The sequence below is a fragment of the Branchiostoma belcheri genome, unplaced genomic scaffold, assembly GCF_001625305.1.
Source record: "Branchiostoma belcheri isolate BF01 breed outbred unplaced genomic scaffold, Haploidv18h27 scaffold23, whole genome shotgun sequence".
NCBI classification, from domain to species: domain Eukaryota; kingdom Metazoa; phylum Chordata; class Leptocardii; order Amphioxiformes; family Branchiostomatidae; genus Branchiostoma; species Branchiostoma belcheri.
In genome coordinates, this window is record NW_017803824.1 from 3,216,463 (window position 1) to 3,235,277 (window position 18,815).

General features: G+C 41.3%; 1 protein-coding gene and 1 pseudogene across 1 annotated transcript; both read left to right on the forward strand.

The window, feature by feature from the left end:
• LOC109470663 overlaps positions 1 to 4,466 on the forward strand; it is a 5,476-nt pseudogene extending 1,010 nt beyond the window's left edge.
• A 3,155-nt stretch (positions 4,467 to 7,621) lies between these two features.
• Positions 7,622 to 12,682, forward strand: LOC109470639 (2-oxo-4-hydroxy-4-carboxy-5-ureidoimidazoline decarboxylase-like). The gene is made up of 3 exons (XM_019769663.1): positions 7,622 to 7,873; positions 11,657 to 11,810; positions 12,440 to 12,682. Exons 1-3 carry the CDS (start codon positions 7,690 to 7,692, stop codon positions 12,627 to 12,629), a joined length of 528 nt encoding a protein of 175 aa, XP_019625222.1. The 5' UTR covers positions 7,622 to 7,689; the 3' UTR covers positions 12,630 to 12,682.
• The last annotated feature ends 6,133 nt before the right edge of the window (positions 12,683 to 18,815 follow it).

The following is an 18,815-nucleotide window of genomic DNA, read 5'->3' on the forward strand; positions in this document are numbered from 1 at the left end:
TATAATTTACAAATTATAATCATTTAATAATATATGCTACACAAATGTCTAAAATTAATACCTTCAGTTGAAACTTTGCTACTAATATTAATTATTTCTTCACCTGTATCAGAACAATCTACAACTTAGTTTGAAAAGTCTGCACAACAGACATCTGCCCAAGTTTTCTTAGAGGAGTTCTAGTAGAAAATCCTATCAGTCACGCATTGCAAAACTTCCCTGTCCTGGACGCTCCTGGGCCATGAGGGAGGATCTCTTTTCAAACACAAACTTTGCCAACAGTCAAATATCACAAGTTGTGGCTGATAAAGATATTTATCTAATTGATTTCCTCCCAAATTTAGGCCAGATGTCAGTTTAGAATCCCCTAAACAATTCTGGAAACTCCCGGTCGCGCTAGGTCGCCGGCTGCACAAGCTTGAAGGCGAGATCTCGTCACCTGACCCCTCTAATGGTATAAGGATATCAAGTCTCGCGAGAGTCGGGCTGCCGAGAGGTCACGCCAGATGAAAACAAAATGGCGCCCCGGTTGTGACGGGCCTGTTTTTTCGTCGAAAAAAAGCTGTTTGCCGGTTTATTTGCCGAGATAATGGTATCTACGGACTTGTAATGGGTTTTCTGACAAATGAACATGATTTTGCCTGGCATTGATATGACATTCTTACGGGAAAAAATAAGAAATTTTTGCCTCTAACAGCGCTATAGCCAATAATTTAGGCGCACCGCGGATTCTCTGCCGGTCGCGCAGTGCGCGACCAGAGTAAAAAGTTTAGTCGCATTTCGTAATTTTTGGTCGCATATGCGACCAAAACGGTCGCAGTCTGGAGGGTTGCATCTTGACAATTTCCACCTTTTCCCAGTTTCCTACAGTACACGGAGGAGACGATTTTCATAGTCCTTTGTTTCGCGATCCGTGGTGTTGACGCCATGGCAGTGTCGGCCTCAAATACAGCAGGGACAGCCATCCTCACTCACGCGTTTCCTAATAATGTGGCCACAGTCATGGTATGTGGTGATTTTCTGTACTGAGATTGTCAAACAAATGAAGTTGAAAATGTATAAAAGCTAAGCTATGTGCACACATAAGACTAATTTGTGTTACTTACCTGTAATTTTTTTCAAAGCTCATCAGAGACTATGTAAGTATTTACATACATGTTTTTGTTGCGAATTTTATTTTATAAGCAGGTGCACATATACAGCTCTAATATGTACAGATCGGAGAATTAAACAGTTGACATCTTTACCGCTATGTGCAGGGAACTCTGGAGATATTTACTGGTCTCGGTTTGATGGCAGGTCCACCAATCGGCGGGTTTTTATATGACGTGAGTTTTACTAAATAGCGCCATACATTTCTTACAGTTATTGTAACTATTATATTTTCTATAGCACATGCCCCCTTTCGAGCATATATTTATTTTAAACCATTATTAATTGGATGATGCAATGAAATGCGTGTTGGGGCACAATATTAACGTCCACGAGACACCCAATCCAGGATTTGATTACATCTAACTGATCTAATCTTGGGGAATGAAGATGTGGTCCATGGGTGAAAATAGTCTTTTTGTCCTGCCTCCAGGCAGGAGGGTTCAAACTGCCGTTCCTGGTGGTTGGAGGAGTGCTGCTGGCGTGTGGCGTGTGTTTGTGGATCCTGGTGCCGCCGCAGCCTGGTAAGGAGAACGGGTATAAGTATAGTCTTTTATACACGTACGTATAGGAACAGTTTGTGTGCTCTCAAATCTGCATCCGACAAGCCTGAATAAAAACTGAACAGGGCAAGTGTCCTGAAATATATGTCACAGTTTTTAATGCCTCTTTCAGCATAAGTGTGCCAACGTACGGTAGCTTTATGTAGATTATGGTCATGTGCTAGCGCATGCGACAAAACTTTATATTTTTTGTGGTATTACCTGAATCAAACACTACCATCGGGAAAGAAATCTACATTGAGTGATGTCACACACGTTGCTTCTGTTTTTGTATGTTACGACAGATGAGAATGAAGGGGAAAGAAGAACAGGGTCTCTGTCGTCCTTACTGAAGCTGCCAGTCATCATTTTTACCTGTGGGTACATAACAAACAATGTACCGTGATTTTCAGTTGACTTTTAAGCGTAGCTACATGTCATAGTAATATCCACGTGCATTTTCCTCTGCTATATAGTTTTACTAATAATCCTTGGATGAACATCTTTGTTTGTACGTAGGTGGATTATGTGTGGTGATAGCTGTGGTGATCTCTTTTCTCGATCCAGTTCTACAGCCTTACCTACAAGACAAGGTGAATCTCCCAATTTATGGACATAGGGTATTCTATGCTCTACATGTATATGGATGGGTTTATATATTCGTGAGTTTGCTTGAAATGCTCGATGTTACATGATATAGTTCTTCTACTCATAGGAATAGCTAATTTTGTGCACTTAACAGTTTCAATGTTGTCTCTCCACACAGTACAAATATCTGACCACCATTCAGCTTGGTCTGATCTTCCTGTTGTTTTCATCTGTTTACGCAATCCTCGCACCACTGTGGGGTTGGATAGCAGATAAAAAGGTATTGAAGTCCATGATAGTATTATTTATTTATACGATGATAGTATAATTCTCAAAAAAACTATCAACTCAGTGAACGAAGAACAATTTTGATTTCACCCAGAAGTGAAGCCTCCTAGTTTTATCGAGCGGAGTACAAAGTCAATGTCGACGTTTGTGTTTTGACAGAAAGCGATGCGGTTCATGATTATTATCGGGCTGGTCATCCTCTCAGCCGCGGCATTGATGATCGGCCCGTCCCCGCTCCTGACAGACTACCTCAACATTTTACCGAAGTACGGAACTTTCCTTCATGTTATCTGACTGCATATCTAACTGATTGATATAATCATGAAAGTTCATCTGTGTTGGTAGTTACATGTTTAAAGTTAAAACTTTTGATCCAACACAAAAATGATTGATACTAGTATATAGTTTTTCCTTAGACTTCCTCGGCTTGTTTTTCCATGAGGGGATTGCCACAATATCATCTTATTTATGATCTCGTCCTTGCTTCTTTCGTTTCCAATGAAGTGTATTTTTATGCCTATTATCTAGAGACGATTGTTCTTAAAATGCTTGACCATTTGCATTCCACAACGCTTGAGGTACAGTAAAAACGTCTAGCGTGTCTATGTCATGCATACGACTCTCTTAAGCACCCAAGCACGGTTTAGATTTTTAAAATGTTTTCCAGAAATAAACTTTGGACGAACATCGTCGGACTTACAACAATTGCGTTAGGCGGTGGCATCGCCGTGTCTCCCATCTTTAACGAGATGCTTTATGCGGCCAGGTAAGCATGTCTTCTTGTCATAAAGTAGACTTAGTTAGGTATCCTTTCCAGTATATTCAATTGAAAGTTGGGCGTACAAGGCATACTATAATTTTGCCGCGAATCGCGATAATTGTTAGTAAACACAGGTAATATTTTCCTCTGCAGTGATGCTGGTATGGAAGACGGCTTTACGACGAACGGTCTGGTATCGGGACTGTTCATTTCAGGCTTTTCGATTGGGTAAGTATGGGTGTATTGTTTAATAACATCATGAGATAGTTAAATCTTATTCCAATAAAAACAAGTCGTACTCATCGCATGTTTCCCTGCTGAGTCAAATGTGGAGGCAAAGTTGCATGCGCAGGCAAATTGGACCCTCTATCCCTCTATGGCCGAACAGGCCAACTCTCCCGGCCAATTATATCCCCTTTTATGCCGATTTCCACTATTTATTCACCCTGCAAAAGAGTCTGATGGAGAATACTGGAAGCAACACTTTAATTGACACCGTGTATGTGAAGAATAAGGCATTTGTGGTCAATATTTCACAGGGAGTTCATCGGTCCGACAACAAGCAGCGCTCTGGTGCAGAAGTTCGGCTTCCCGTGGGCGATGACTGCACTGGGAGGGTTCATCCTGTCTTATGTAGGGAGCTCTTTGACTGTCATACAATCTATTTTCATATCTCAATCTGTATTAGCCAGATTCCGGTAGAGGTGTTTTTCTGCATAAGATTCTGAGGCAAGCGAAATTTTTCAGATACGATCACACATATGACTTTCTATCTTTCAGGCTATCGTCTTGTTTATATTCTACATCTGTGATTATTGCTGTTGTCCGAAAAGGTAGGACTAAAAAATCACACATTACTACATTGTGTGTCAAGAGATTGCCTTTCTTTGTCCATTTTATAGTGAGTTATGATCAGTTATCTTTATCAATTTCTGGTATCTTCCATGTACCCGTGACAAGGAAGCACAGGAAACTGCACGTTCTAACATGTCATAATATTGTGTTTCAGGAGACACCTGGGACCGTCAACGGAGGAGGAAAATCAAAGACTACTTGTTAACGCATAAAGAGATACAATTTGTTGTGTATACATGTATCAGACACAGTACTGTCAAGATTATATCGTATCATAGAGATTATAGAGATAGAAGATTATATATCGATTGCATCAAATACTGTCAAGATTATATCGTATTATATATAGAGAGAGATTATAGAGATATAAGATTATATCGATTATATCAGATACTGTCAAGATTATGTACTTGTGTGTGTTGTACTTATAGCAATACAGCAAACTCAGTTGGCTACATGCACTATTACTGTCTTTCGCCAAAAGGCGCTTTTGAGCTAGGCCACTACGAGGCACCTTGCTGGCCCGATGTTCAAATGTGGACTATCCAATATCCAGTCGGCCCCCGCGGATCTGTCCGATTGAATAGTGTCTTGCCCCAGAAAATTTTCTTGGAGAAATGTTGCACCCTCTCGCTGATAAAGGCACATAGACAACATCACATGCTGGAAAATTTTAATGTAAGAATCACAAATACAAATAACTTTTAAAAGACCCACCGTTGAGTCTACAACTGTTAGCAATGATCAACATCATTTGCATAGATCTACGTCCCTTTTCACTCATCTTTGATGAAACACATGTAGAAGAACCGGGGTATTTCATTTTCCACTGCTTCCCAAGAGGAAATGACGAAGTCTGCACGAAGCACAGACCTTAATCCATCCAACATAGGATAGATCTTTTACAACTATTTATTCCATGTTCATTTTCCACAATTGCCATATTACATGAAATCACACTTAACCTTCAATATTAGTACACACTGTTACGCACATTATCTCCTCAATATAACCGGCGTTTTCTTTCATATTTCTATACAAAAGGGCACACGGATTAAGCCATAAAGTACGCGGATGGAGTCTTTTTGTCTCCGGTGTAAGTTAACCTTTAATATGCCAGGTGTTTGTGAACTGTTGAGTGTGAAACGACATGAAAGATGAAAATAACAAAAGTAGTAAAGTTAATCCTGGATTTCGGGCTTGGTCTAATGGCATGATGTCATCAACATAAATAATCAGTCATTAAAAAGTTAGGTAGTCTCTCTTTCAACTTTCCAACACTCGGTAAACATGATCCACTCTCCAATGCACATCTAATTCTATTACTTTGTTTACCACCCATTTTAAAATCAATGAAAGGTGTATATACAGCCCAGATCTTTCCAGGGGATGAGGAAGGGGGATTTTCATTTTCTACCTTAGCACTTTAGAATAATGTTATCATTAGCAGTATATAACAGTTGAAGCCTGTAACGTGTAACACTGTGTCTCATGCACAATTTCACCTGTCTCCGGTCCCTCTAATTCACTTAAGTAACTATTGTCACTCCTTTGTTCCGTTTTAAACATTAAGTCGTTAAAAACCTGGCCGTAAAACTGGGAGTCCCCCAGACAACAGGGCTCCTTTTGACGCACTTCCTACGGACGAGTCATCCTAAATATATTCACTGGCGCTATACCCAGGACCCTGATCATCATTGTTTCAATTCAACATTATTAAGTATCTAGGAAAAAGGAAAAGGGAAATGCTATATAAGATTGGAAACTGACGGAGATATTTTGTTTTTTCTGCCCGAATGTCTTCCGTTGCGGTCGTAGTTCCGCCCCGGGCCTTCCTCCCTGCACGTCCCGTGACGTCTGTGCAGTGACTCGGTAGATAATCGGTCATGGGTACATTATCATAAGTGAACGGTCACGGAGATACCACAATAGAACGGGTTAGGGCACGTCAGGACACCACAAAAGAGACAGAGAGGCGACAGTGAAGCCATGAACCTCTGTACCCCCCCCCCCCAAAAAAAATAATGGCCAGATCGTTCTAGGTTGAACCTTATGAACAAGAGTGACAGATGATATTTATTCCTCAAATTACAACTGATGATTTGATCACAGAACTGCAGTCATTTCAAGTAGTATCAAATACTCGTACTCATAAACAGAGAAAGCACCGGTCTTTTAAACTTTAAAAAAAAGTGGAGATATAGGAATAACTATTTTTTTTTTCTTCATCAAGTTATTTTCTACAAAACGTCCTTTGAGAAGTGTTTTTCTATTTTCACCGGACACCTTCCTTTGAAAAGCTCGCAAATCCTGGAAATCCTGAAAGACGGAAAAAGCGTGCTAGAAAAACTGTTGTAGTACATTTGCTTGTAAATGAAAGCCCAGCTCCTGTGTGGTCTGTAGAACTCCACTGGTATTTCTGAGCGAAGATTACAGTGATCGCATGGCGGAAGGGGAAACCGCAAGTACGCATGTGGGGAGGGCTAAGTACCACAGGTGTGTCGCGCAACTTCCAACAATCTGCCCTTATCTGCAGTTCCCGACAACCTTTGGTCTGACGTTGTCGTCACCTCTCTCACGCGGAGATTGATCGTGTTGTGGAAAATCACCACAAGTATTGCCCAGGGGTGTGGGCACCGCTTCCCGCCAAAAATCTTACTCTTCAAGCAGATGTTGGGAAGGACGATTACAGCATGTCAGGGCAAGTCGTAATGCTGAGGTCACATTTCCAAACCGGGGCCCGGACGGGCAGCCTTATGGAACGAAAAGAATGATATAAAAGACAACAAAGCACGAAAAAGTTTTAAAAAGTAATACATTGTAATGGGAACTATTTGCGTATATTCTTGATATAAATTGTTGATTTTTCGTTCAACGAGACAACCCTGCCGGGCCCCGGTTTGGAAATGTGACCTCAGCATAAAGCATTAGCAATCTTCCCTCCAACATATACATGAGGTATTATCCAGTCCAGTCAGGTGAGATGACTTTCGTTTGCTCTATAAAAGTTATAAGATCGGTTGCATGGGTGTCATCAAGGAGGTTAAATACCTCTTGTATTTAACCTCATTGGTGTCATATTCTGTAATCAATGAAGAACACATTGTTCTAGGACTGACTTGAACAGACCTCTGTAAAAAAAACATTCTCGGTATTCACAGAAACGCCAGCAACATTGCATATAAAGCTGAACTCTGCAGATTTCCCCTAGATGTTGATGTTTCAGTCATGGTTGTAAAGAACTGGTTACGGCTAAGAAAACTCAAGGAAAACTAGATTTCTGGACACATCCTCTATATATAGTATAAGTGGATGCGGCAACAAGAAAAACTGGTTATACCGCGTGTATAGATAGTCTTATTGCGACGATTCTAATTGTATTTGGACTAAGTATTTCGACTGCACCAGACGGTCTGGCTGTCATACCGTTAAACAAGGTAACGTTGAAACAGGTGGGTGTGACCTTCGTCCCACGCGCGTGACCTTCGACCCGCCTGGAGCAATATGGCGTCCTTGACGATTGCGGAAGTGAACAAACTCGACTCCGAAGAGTTTCTGGAGGTTTTCGGGAACGTGGTGGAGAACTGTAAGCTCGCTGCCGCCGCCGTGTGGTCCCACAGGCCGTTCCGAGGTGTCGATCACCTGAATCAGACGATAGCGGAGTTTTTAGACGCCTTACCTCAGAAAGGTAATTGTCTGTGTGCTAATTCGATACTTTATGTTCGCCTACATACGCAGGTCAAGGCAGCCCAGGTAGTCTGTTACTTGGGGCGATCTGGATACGGTCAGAACCAGTATCTTCTAGGCTGGTACCAATTAATATAATAGATTACGGCATAAATAGTCTTGTCTTTTATATAAGCTGTGTTAGAAATACACCTTATATCAAACGCTCGAAATGAGTTGTCTATTCAAACTTCTACAATTTATCCCAGTTTTTTTTACAGACAAAGAAAAACTATTATTCTTTTAATATAACTACCCAAAACCTACAAATTTTGGAAAAGGTGGGACATTACGTCTTCCATGGTTTACAAAAGAGAAGTCAAACCCTTAATAGTTGTAGGAGACATAGCTATAGTTTTAGAAAATTACCTTGTGTTATTATGTACATTTTAAAGTTATTTTGTACCCTGTTTCAATGTTCTTTTGCACTTAGACTTCGGGCAGGAATTTGCAATAAACTTATCATCATATAAACTCATATAAACAGTGAAAACAAAGATGATCGACACATGTATTATAACACTAGGGGGGCATCTGCCTTACCATCTCCTTGAATGACGTTAGTATGGCATCGTATTCCTACTGAGAACTGAAGTTACGTCGATGAAGGTTAGATATCCAGGTAGTACATTACATAATACATCAAGAAACGGGATAAATTTTCTGAAGGTCACCGATGAAAGATGTTATCTGAAACATCTGACTATTCAGAGAACGTATCCATTATTTATCATTTTGTATTACTACATCCATATACAAGTCATATAATGTTGTATATGGTATGATAGCACCGTGGATTGTCCCATTAATCACCCCTCTGGGTTTAACAATGGAATCGTCCGAATGCATGCAGACATAGTAAGTCAGTTCGTTAGTTAGTTTGTGTTCACGGGATGACAGGCTTCTTATGGAGATAGTGGCAAGCTAGAGGTGCAGCTTATTGTCTCATTGCCACTGAACACAAGTCACGACAACAGTGCCATCTGAGAGTAACAACAAACCTTTTCTACCTTCCCAGCCAGGACCGTGGTTAATCAGTAACTCGGACCCATTAAGGTCCACACACACACAGGTTTACTCGTTCCTCCCCTACCAAGTCAAACATTGGACACAGCGCCGTGCTTTGAGGGACCTTTTCTTCCATGTGGGTGTTTTTTGTTTCACCTCCGCAGACGCCAAACAAACGGCCCGGTCCGGGCGATGTGTGGGGGCAGGTGTGTTGTACCAGCACCATTCACGGAACCAACGTGGGCCTCTTTTCACAACACCGCGACTTGCCCTACTTCTACTGGGCACACAGTTCCTTCATTTCCCCTGTTGTTTGAATGCGCAATAAATCTTCCCACGGGGTTCTTATTGAAGTCGGTGTTATCTATTTCTTTGGACATTTCTGATGAGTGATGTGCTTTTTGACGTCCCAAGCAATGGTTAATGCACACCCCGTGTACCCTGTATAAGATTTACTTTTTTGGTCTCATTTTTAAAAACATTTTGATACATGATACATTTTGTAAGATTGACAGCATTTCATAGTAGTGATTTGAAAGACTAATCTCCGCATCAGATACATTTCCCAGTTAGCTATTCCAATGAGTTTTTTTTGCTATTCTGAACGGAAAGGAGCCAATGGAATGTTTGAACATCTCATTTCGTCGCTGAGGATTCAGAGAACCTTTACTAAAAGATGATTCACCTATGTGCTGTTTCTGTACGTGAGAAACACCATCAAGGTAGCGATTTGAACAGTGAAGGACGTTTTGGGGGTATTTGAACATTATAAACGTATTAATCATCTATTGTAAGTATTCTGTCGAGCGGCAGTAAAGGTTCATTCCCCCTGTGTTGCACCTGTCTGCGGTTCAACCACTTTGTTGAATTTCCTGAGTACTTCGGCTGTTGACCTCTGACATTTGGGCAAACAACATGATTATTTGACATCGTTGTAAATCAATCCGCTCAGCGTATTGTAAACTCCTTACGGAGTGATATCGCGTGCTGGGGACGCACACGGCAGGAGGGATGGATGGCGGGAGACATTCGTACAAGGAAACAGGCGTGGAGACTCTTGAAGAAATTTGAGCTCTGGACTTATAAGGATTATTTCTTCTTACTCTGCAACATCGATATTTTCGTCCACTGATTCTCTTCTTGGCTTGGCTTGTAAAACATGTTGCCGAGGAATTGTCGTCTGAATGTAAGAAATGGAGGATTTGTGAAACCAATCTTTTTGGTGAAACCATTCATTATTTAATGTAAACCTGAATAAAACACCTCAAATCGTCATCAGAGGATAGTGACCAAGTGACCCAAAAAATATTTGCAAAATTTCAATGGATATGCTTACTGGTAGACTGAATAGTTCTGATGGAAAGTGATAAACGGTAAATTTGTGCTTGTTAATAAAATAAAGTCAGTTGCGTTGAGAAGGAGGGATATATTTCTACACGTCTCACGATCAGTGATGACGTATTTGTCTGTTGTAACAGATCCATTTCTGTTTGGTCCTGCCCCTAAGTACACAGCCAGCCTTCCCATTTAGGAGTATCGTTTTCGAGCAAACATGAAGTTTTCACATAAAATCGCTCCCCTGGGTTTACCCTTGGCAAACAGCCGGCGGTGCCTCTGATGTTCAACAAAAGCTATCGGCGTATTGCGCATGTAAGTGGGGGGAGAAATGATAGGAAAGTTTACCGTGTCAACTCCCGGGACAGGCAGACAACGCGCCCGCCGGTTTGTTGTGCCGACGCCGCCGCCGTGCCTGCGTCATCGCCGCCCGGCCACAGACTCACCAATGCGTTTTTAAAGATCCACCTTACTGCATTATGACAAGCCATTACTTCTGCGGCAGCCGACATCAAAGGCACGGCAATACCTGAGTTACCTGGACGGACGCGCTATTTTCTGCTCCATTGTTTCTCTGTGTGCGAATCATTTCTACCGGCAGACTGGAGAATAACGGGCATGTTCATCGGGACCTAGAAACGTCTGGGAAAGTGTAGTATTGCGGGAGAGGATGCAGTAATTTACTTTTCACTGGATCCCAGGTGTTGGTTTTGTAAAGTGACGGGACAATAACACTTTCAAGATTTGTTGCCATTCTTCTATATAAAAGCAAATGTGTGACACACAAAAATATGGAGTCTGAAAATTTGATATTTGAATAAGTGAATAAATAAATGAAGAGCATGATATTGATGCCTATATAGATTGTATCAAATCTAGACAACCGTTGCTAGAGACTATTTACTGTCCGTTTCTTTTCATTGCTTGAGGTGTAAATCTCCTAGTAGTAGATGTGTGGCTTCGACTTGTTAAAAAAGCAGACAGCACGAAAGTCGTACAATTACAAAACAAACAATGAGAAAAACATAGAAACAAAAACAAGTCAGGTTATTATGTCTGCTTGGAGGCTGAATCCATATAGACTAGTACTAGTATTAAACAACATGTATTTTTATATCCCATTTTGGTTCGGCTATAAAAGACGTCAGGGTCAGAGCTACAGTACATAGAGCTATTGTTGGCAACAAAGACGATAAACTCCGTGGTTATAGAACAGGACCACATTTTACTCTATCCCGCAGGTAACTTTAGAATTGTATATTGTAAATGATGTCATATGTAACAGAATGTTTCTCTTAAAGTTTTTAATCCTACGAGAAAGTTGATATTGCATTGTAAATTAAGGACAATTCAATTTTTTTTAGTCTTGTCGATGCTAACTAAGTTTCCTTTGTCTCTTAAGGTAAGGAGGGTGTTCTCCGGTGCCACCCTGACCTGGCGGGCCGGCTGGCGCAGGCTGGGCAGCTCACCGCCGAGTCCACACAGGAGCAGCGGTCTGCCGGGCTGGACAGTCTCAGTCAGGACGAGCTCAGCACACTCACCCACCTCAACCAACAGTACGGCAGGCATTGGTTTCACTTTGGGAGCGGCTAGGTCGATGGATAATCTCCAAGCAGATCCTAGGGTGGCAAAAGACAGCATCAAATTGGCCAGGCAGTATCCATTGGCCAGAGAGGGTCCAATACAAGGGTGGCACATTGGACCCTCTCTGGGGCAATGGCACTGTCTAGCCAATTTGATACTGTCTTTTGCCACCCTATAGCTAGGATCTGCTTGGAGATTAGATGGGGGACCCAGCACATATAGAATACATAAGTCATGTAGGGAGGCGCCCATTTCCATTTCTATAATCATAGAGCCACACGTAAACGAGTAAACATAAGCATAAAATTTACAAATGCAGAAAACATAGACAAGGAGTGTATTATGAATAGCTACACGAGATACAGGAAATATATTATTATTAATGCAAGCAAAGTCGTAGTTTGTTCAAAATGGAGTCCTTGTCCATTTCATGCCAGACCTTGGACAATCTTGGAGGTCAAAAGTGACGTAGGGAGGGTAACTTTGTTTATTTTCTACAGAACAAGTAATCACAAGAATAAACTTAAATATAACTTTTGGATGTCTGCTCTGAAATCGTTATGATATGAACCATATTTTTTGTTTGTTTGCTGGGTCAAAGGTACAAGGTGAAGTTCGGCTTCCCGTTCGTCATCTGTGCGCGGCTGAACAAGAAGGACGCCATCCTGTCCGGATTGACGGAGCGAGTGAAGCACTCGGCGGAGGAGGAGACCCTGGCCGGGGTGGAGGAGGTGAAGAAGATCTGCCGGCTCAGGGTGGCGGATATCGTCACGTCAGAGGCCAAGTTGTAGTTCTCCTGCTTCTCCAGTCTCACAGCAGATCTTTTGGTAACCGAGACCAAGGACATTATACATCTCCAAGCAGATCATACGGTGGCAAGGCAGTATCCATTGGCCAGAGGAGTGTCCATTAGCCACCGAAGATAGCTAATGGACACTCCTCTGACCAATGGATACTGCAATGTTACTGTATGATCTGCTTGGAGATTAAACGAGACAGTATCCTGTTGACTTGGCCTGGCACTATGCAATGGGCCACAACCTGAGACCACTGGATACTGTCTGACCAATTGGATACTAGCTGTCTTCATCATCTGACAGACTTCACACCAGGGAAAGAAACTGGATATGGTGGACCAGAGATGGCCAAGTGCAGCTGTCTTGGCTACCGAAAGATCTGCTTGGAGTTCTCTACAGAACGTACAAGATGCAACACTGAGGCAAAATCATCATGCGCTTAGTTCTACATTGTATTATGATAGGACCTGATTGCGCTGGTGTAAATTATTCTATTTTCTAAATTATTTCATGAGGTGTGATGAGGATACACGGGTAGCTATAGAATAGAAGAAAGAATGTACTTTTATCGTTTGTTAGGTTTCAACAGATGGATGGGAAAGAGTTACTGTGAAGAGCCGAATGTGATTGAAAAAAACGAAAAAACGCACAATCAAGTTGACAGCGAGACTCAGGAAAATTATAGAAATGAATTACCTCATACATGAATACATGATTCATACATATATAACTACAAGATGTAGTATCTGAATAAGACGTGAAAGGACAAGATTGAAGCCATATATATGTTAGCCATAAACATATTTGAAATGTACGATAAAATCTGTAAATGTAATAGAAATACTTATTTGAGAACCTTAATTTCGATCCATTTTGACCGACTAATCCACATTTCCAGACAGAGTCGATCACAGCATGAAATATTGCTCTTAATAACGTGCCATAAATTATGACTGGAACAAACGCCTCATGCCGCATGATAGATCAGGCTTGATTTTGTATGAAGATCGCGGATTGAGACAAGGAGATTCCAGTTTGTACATTTATAGTCTCTACCAGACTAACTACGCTGGCTATATATATAGGAGAATATTTGCCAGGGGAGTTTGGCCGCCTTGTAGGTTTGACTGGCCGCGCAGTGAAAGAACCGGCCGGACTCCCTTGGCCAATTTTACTCTCTTTTTTGCCGAAGTCTATGATCCGTATTCCCGTAGAAAGGCCTGGTGGAGGCTAGTACATTTACCTCATTAAAAAAACTTTCCGTTGAGGAATAGAATTACCCTTTTCCATGCTAAGGTGTAGGATACTATAAACGCGATAAAAACAAACAAATAACAGATACGATGTTAATAAAATGTTATTGCTCCAGATCTGGTTTGGATTTTTTTCAAGTGTGAAACATACAGAGATTGTTGTATTTCATAAATCAACTTTAGATTAAGTTGTAAGATATACATCGTTTACACATCATATGCGCCGAAATGTAATGTAAATTTTCAAGTGAAGAAAAGAACTTATGATTTAATTTTTGTCTATCCTTCGTTCATATTACGATGTGCGTCGCTGCACGTAAACATACAAGTACCAGTACATGTATGTAGAAAGCCTAACCAAGTCCAGTTTATCGGCGTGACAATAGATAAATCATGACGCCTGTACAGCTTCAGATTGCCCGTTTGATTTTTACCTGCTGAAGAGGGAAGTTGTTAATTTCCATAAGTACGGCACGTTCCCAGGACTAGATGCTTTGGGATCTGTCGTAAAATGTCTCCACAAAGACGCTCTCAGTTCACCTTACGTGCGCGGAATATCCCTCCGCGGGGAGGGACGAGTAAAGACCGCTCCCTGTCAGCTTTACGACGTGTCTTGGCGAGATATGTCGATTTTGATACCTGTTAATTATGTGATGTGTGAGTCTATAATCCCCCAGTAACACTCATGATTCAATTCATATTGTACCAGCGGATGGGGGTCATTCTCCGCATCAATATCAGTTTAGCTCCGCGTTAGCTCGTAAAACTAGCAGCGGAATGGGGGCAATAACTCAGTAAACGTGCACGGCATACTCTCACACAAATCTTACCCAAACTGCCGAGATAACGGGCCTGACTTCGCCACTTCGGGGATAGTCTCCACCAGACTCCATCGGCCGCTGACACAAAAATTGGCCAAATAGGGTGAATCGTACTCTCCAAGCAGAGGTTTGGGTTTTGGCTTATTTTGGCGTGTTTTTAGGCTTTTTTATCGGGCTTTATTTTTTGTACTGTGTAACAAAATATACCTGAGCAAAAAAAGAAAGCCCGATGAAAAAAAGCAAACTTAAAAACGCCTAAAAGAAGCCAAGACCCAAATCCCTGCTTGGAGAGTAGGTGATTCGAGTATTTTTGCAAAGGAGTTGAAAAGATAGGCTGAATTGGGTTCATGCTAATTGTGGTGTGGTTTCTCTGACTGGCTAACTTCGGCAAATTACTAGTATTCTATTTGACCAAATTATACTATTGTATTTTCTCACCAACAAATTCGTATGGCTGAGACTATTTCTTCAAGGTGTTTTTCCTAAGTGGAGTGAAGACATAACCCCAGCTACAAGCGTCGCGCGGAGAAATCCAATTTTCCAGCTCGCGCCCCGGCTTATCTTCAGATTGCCCCTCCGTCTTAAAGGTTATCACCTGTCGCGATACGGAGAGGGTGATTTGGGAGGGGGCTGTACTCCGACAAAGCTTAGCGCCGATTTCTCTGTGGCTAAAGTCCAGTTCCCGACTGTTTGAAGTTATTCATTCCGTATCAATCCAACATGTAACTGTTAGTTCAGTTTGAAACCATCTTTTGTTTCTATTGAAGAAGTTGTTATCTTTTTATTACTCCGGGAGCCAGCCACGATTTTTCTTAGCGTTTGTAGACCCAACACTCCCAGCCATTCACCCACACTCCCAGCCATTCTTGCTGAAGACATCAATTATATACTGTTTGTATGGGACTGTCTGGCTACCTTTTCTTTAGTTCAATGTAAAGACACCAACAACGTTCTGTGCTTTGAAATTCTATTAACACCGAAATGGTGTAAAATACGCTCATAGCTTCATTACACTCTAATTCTACATTGCATCTGAAAGTGCAAGGCATATGTAAGTGGAAGAGAGGTTTTGCCAATATTCGACACAATTTTGTTGATATTGCCAATATATGACACAGTCGACATACTTAGTTGATTTGCATTATTGACTTTGTAATCATATGATCTATTGATGTGTAAGAGGTTCAATTTTACCATAGAACTGTGTAGACTATACCTGCTTCCTACTATGATCTCGTAGACAATCTCAAACAACTACTAACTAGTACCTAGTACCTTCTTCGTTCTAAGTAACACAATCTTATGTGTTAGTGTCTATCGAAAGGTATAGTCTCTAAAGTTTCTGTAGGTAAACAGTAAAAAAGAAAATGATTTTATGATTTTATGTTTTTTTAACGATATGACCAAAGAGGTTAAAACCAAGGAGGTTAAAAATCTATATTTTAACCTCTTGATATGACAACTCAGAAAAGGGCTATAATTTAAGAGTAACCCCAGCTCAGTCTCTCGGTGTGGGGCACATGCAATAGGCAAGGAGGTACTAGTACAACTCTTTGCCGTCTGTCACATTTATTTGAGACATCTGAAATAATTCTGTGATCTAGCAGTGCCACTTTTAGATTTTTTAGAAATATATAGAAATACTCGTGCCTCATCATTAAGCCGGTAAAAGGTTAAGTAATACAGGCACCAAAATGAAACAATGAACGACAATATGCGTTGTATGATATTCATTATAACATTTATATCATCATTAAGGTATAGATTTGCTGGTCCCATCTGCAGTGTCTAACATGACAGCTCATTTTCCCAAGATTAATTACATTGTTAATTAAACCGTTATCTACAAAGGAGAATCAATTAATCCTAATAAATCTAAACAGATCGTTCGGAGCAATTGTCCTTCAGGGTTCAATGCCAAAACGCCGCCCAAAGTTGATCATTCCATGTGCAAAGAGCAACAAGGGATCATTCTTCAAGTCTCTAAAAATAAACAGCTGCGCCACAAAACATTTTACGGATTGTGGCTGTCATTCTGTCGCCGGTCGTCATTGCACGGGGCGCAGTCGTCTTCTTTTGTCCTGCCCGTTCCAAACGTTAGAGCAGCTACAACAACAAGATAATTGGGCACGAGCGGAACGCCAATAAAGTCTTTGGTGGTCCTCAGTTTAGAGTCTTCCCCTCTCCCTGACAACCGGACGGCGAGGCGAAAACTTTCTCCGTGCGGCCCCCAGGGACGGGCTCTGCCGCGTTGTGCCGTGAAAACGAGCCAGCGCGTCTGTCGTCCATTTTTGTTCGCGCGGTGCCTGTGTGCCGTGACTGGCGCCACGCTCCCGGCTAATGGTCCGGCCAGCCCGCCCGGTCCCCCCGGCATCCACGGAAACAGGACGGGGTAATGGTTTTATTGAACGGTCCTACAGTCAGAATTGCTGATTGGATTCGCTCGTCCTTTCGTTGTTTTGCTGTTATGAGTCGGTGGCTCACAGCGAGCGTCTGGACAACAACAACAATACGCCTAAACAGAACACTACAACACAAGAAAATCATTGAAGAAACGAAAAAAGGACCACTTTTGTTCAGATTCACTTCAGAAGACATTACCCACTGTCGCGTACATGTGATTTAAAGTGAACGATCCAGACTGTGAATATTTTAGCTTATTTATACCACTTATACATGTTACTTCTAACACCATGGTTTCCTTCTAACTCCATGGTTCAAGATCTCTTGTGCGTGTGCCTTTTTGGCGAAAATTTATCCAAGAAACCACGCAGTTTGTAAAATCCGCTATGAAAATTTACATGTGGCTGCATGAGTTACCTATGTTGAATAAGAACAACGGCATAAACTCCTTATCATTGATAGAGTTCCAAGAAGCCCAATTATGTGCACGGTGCATTATGATACTAGTACTGCGAACGCTACGAGTACCTATTCTATAGTAAAGTGTGAGGTACTTCCATAGATTTTCTCGTGATATTACCAGCTAAAAAAGAGGAGATAAAAAACACTGTAAGATCTAATGCATTATGAAAGACGCCGTGAAACGACAAGTTTCAGACCTGGAAGCTATAAAACGTACTGTTTACGTTAAATTGAGAAATGAGGATTTTAACATACAAACACATAGCACACCTGATGGAAAAAGTATATTTTCTCTCCATGTGGTCCATTTCGCGTGATGTCAGAGAGAGAAGACACTCGGCGTGGTTTATGGACTGATCTGACAGACAGTTTATTTTAAGTGCTTTTGTCGTGTATGTGAGAATTTCGTTTTACACCTTAATTATACGTGTTGTTACAGGATGAAGCAAAAACCGGTGTGCGTATGGCTTCCGTTAGGTTACTGACAAGGCCTGTACAATATCTCAAAACACCGTCTTCTACACCTCAACTGTTCATTTTCCTTTAATTGCTTGAAAATGCTGGAACATTTCACGAATTATCCTTTCCTTTTATAATTTTTATGACGGAGTGCACGTAAACGTTTCAATAGAATGATGTTTGGTGCTTATTTGATTATTGGGTTGTTGTTCGATTACGAAGAAAAACTATTGCTCTACATTCATATCAACTAGTCTCCACCAGACTCTTTTGTAGGCTGAATACTAGTAAATAGTAGAAATCGGACTAAAAAAAAATATATGGCCAGGGGAGTTAGCCTACCATAGAGGGTCCTGTTTGCTTGCATATATGTACATTATTTTTAGTCCAATTTCTACTATTTATTCAGCCTGCAAAAGAGTCTGGTGGAGACTACATATCAACTTTAAGTCTGAATTCAGTTAACGGTGGGAAAAAAGAAAGAAAGAAAGAGCCGAATCATCTAGTGTTGTGTTGTGACTGGCCAGGGTAAGATATAGACCATTGTTGATATTTGCGCCGACCCAACATTCCCACATACCTCCCAGATGTGAGGCAGATAACAACTACTAGTACTTCAGCCTGCACCAACATACACAGGTGGGAGCTGTACAGTCGGACACACGGCGAAAAATCTAGCACAGAAATGAGAAAAAAAAATTACAAAACTCACAAAAATCTTCTTGTAGTACTAAAGCTATTTCCTTTTCCATGAGGAATAAGATAGGAAGCATATACGTTGC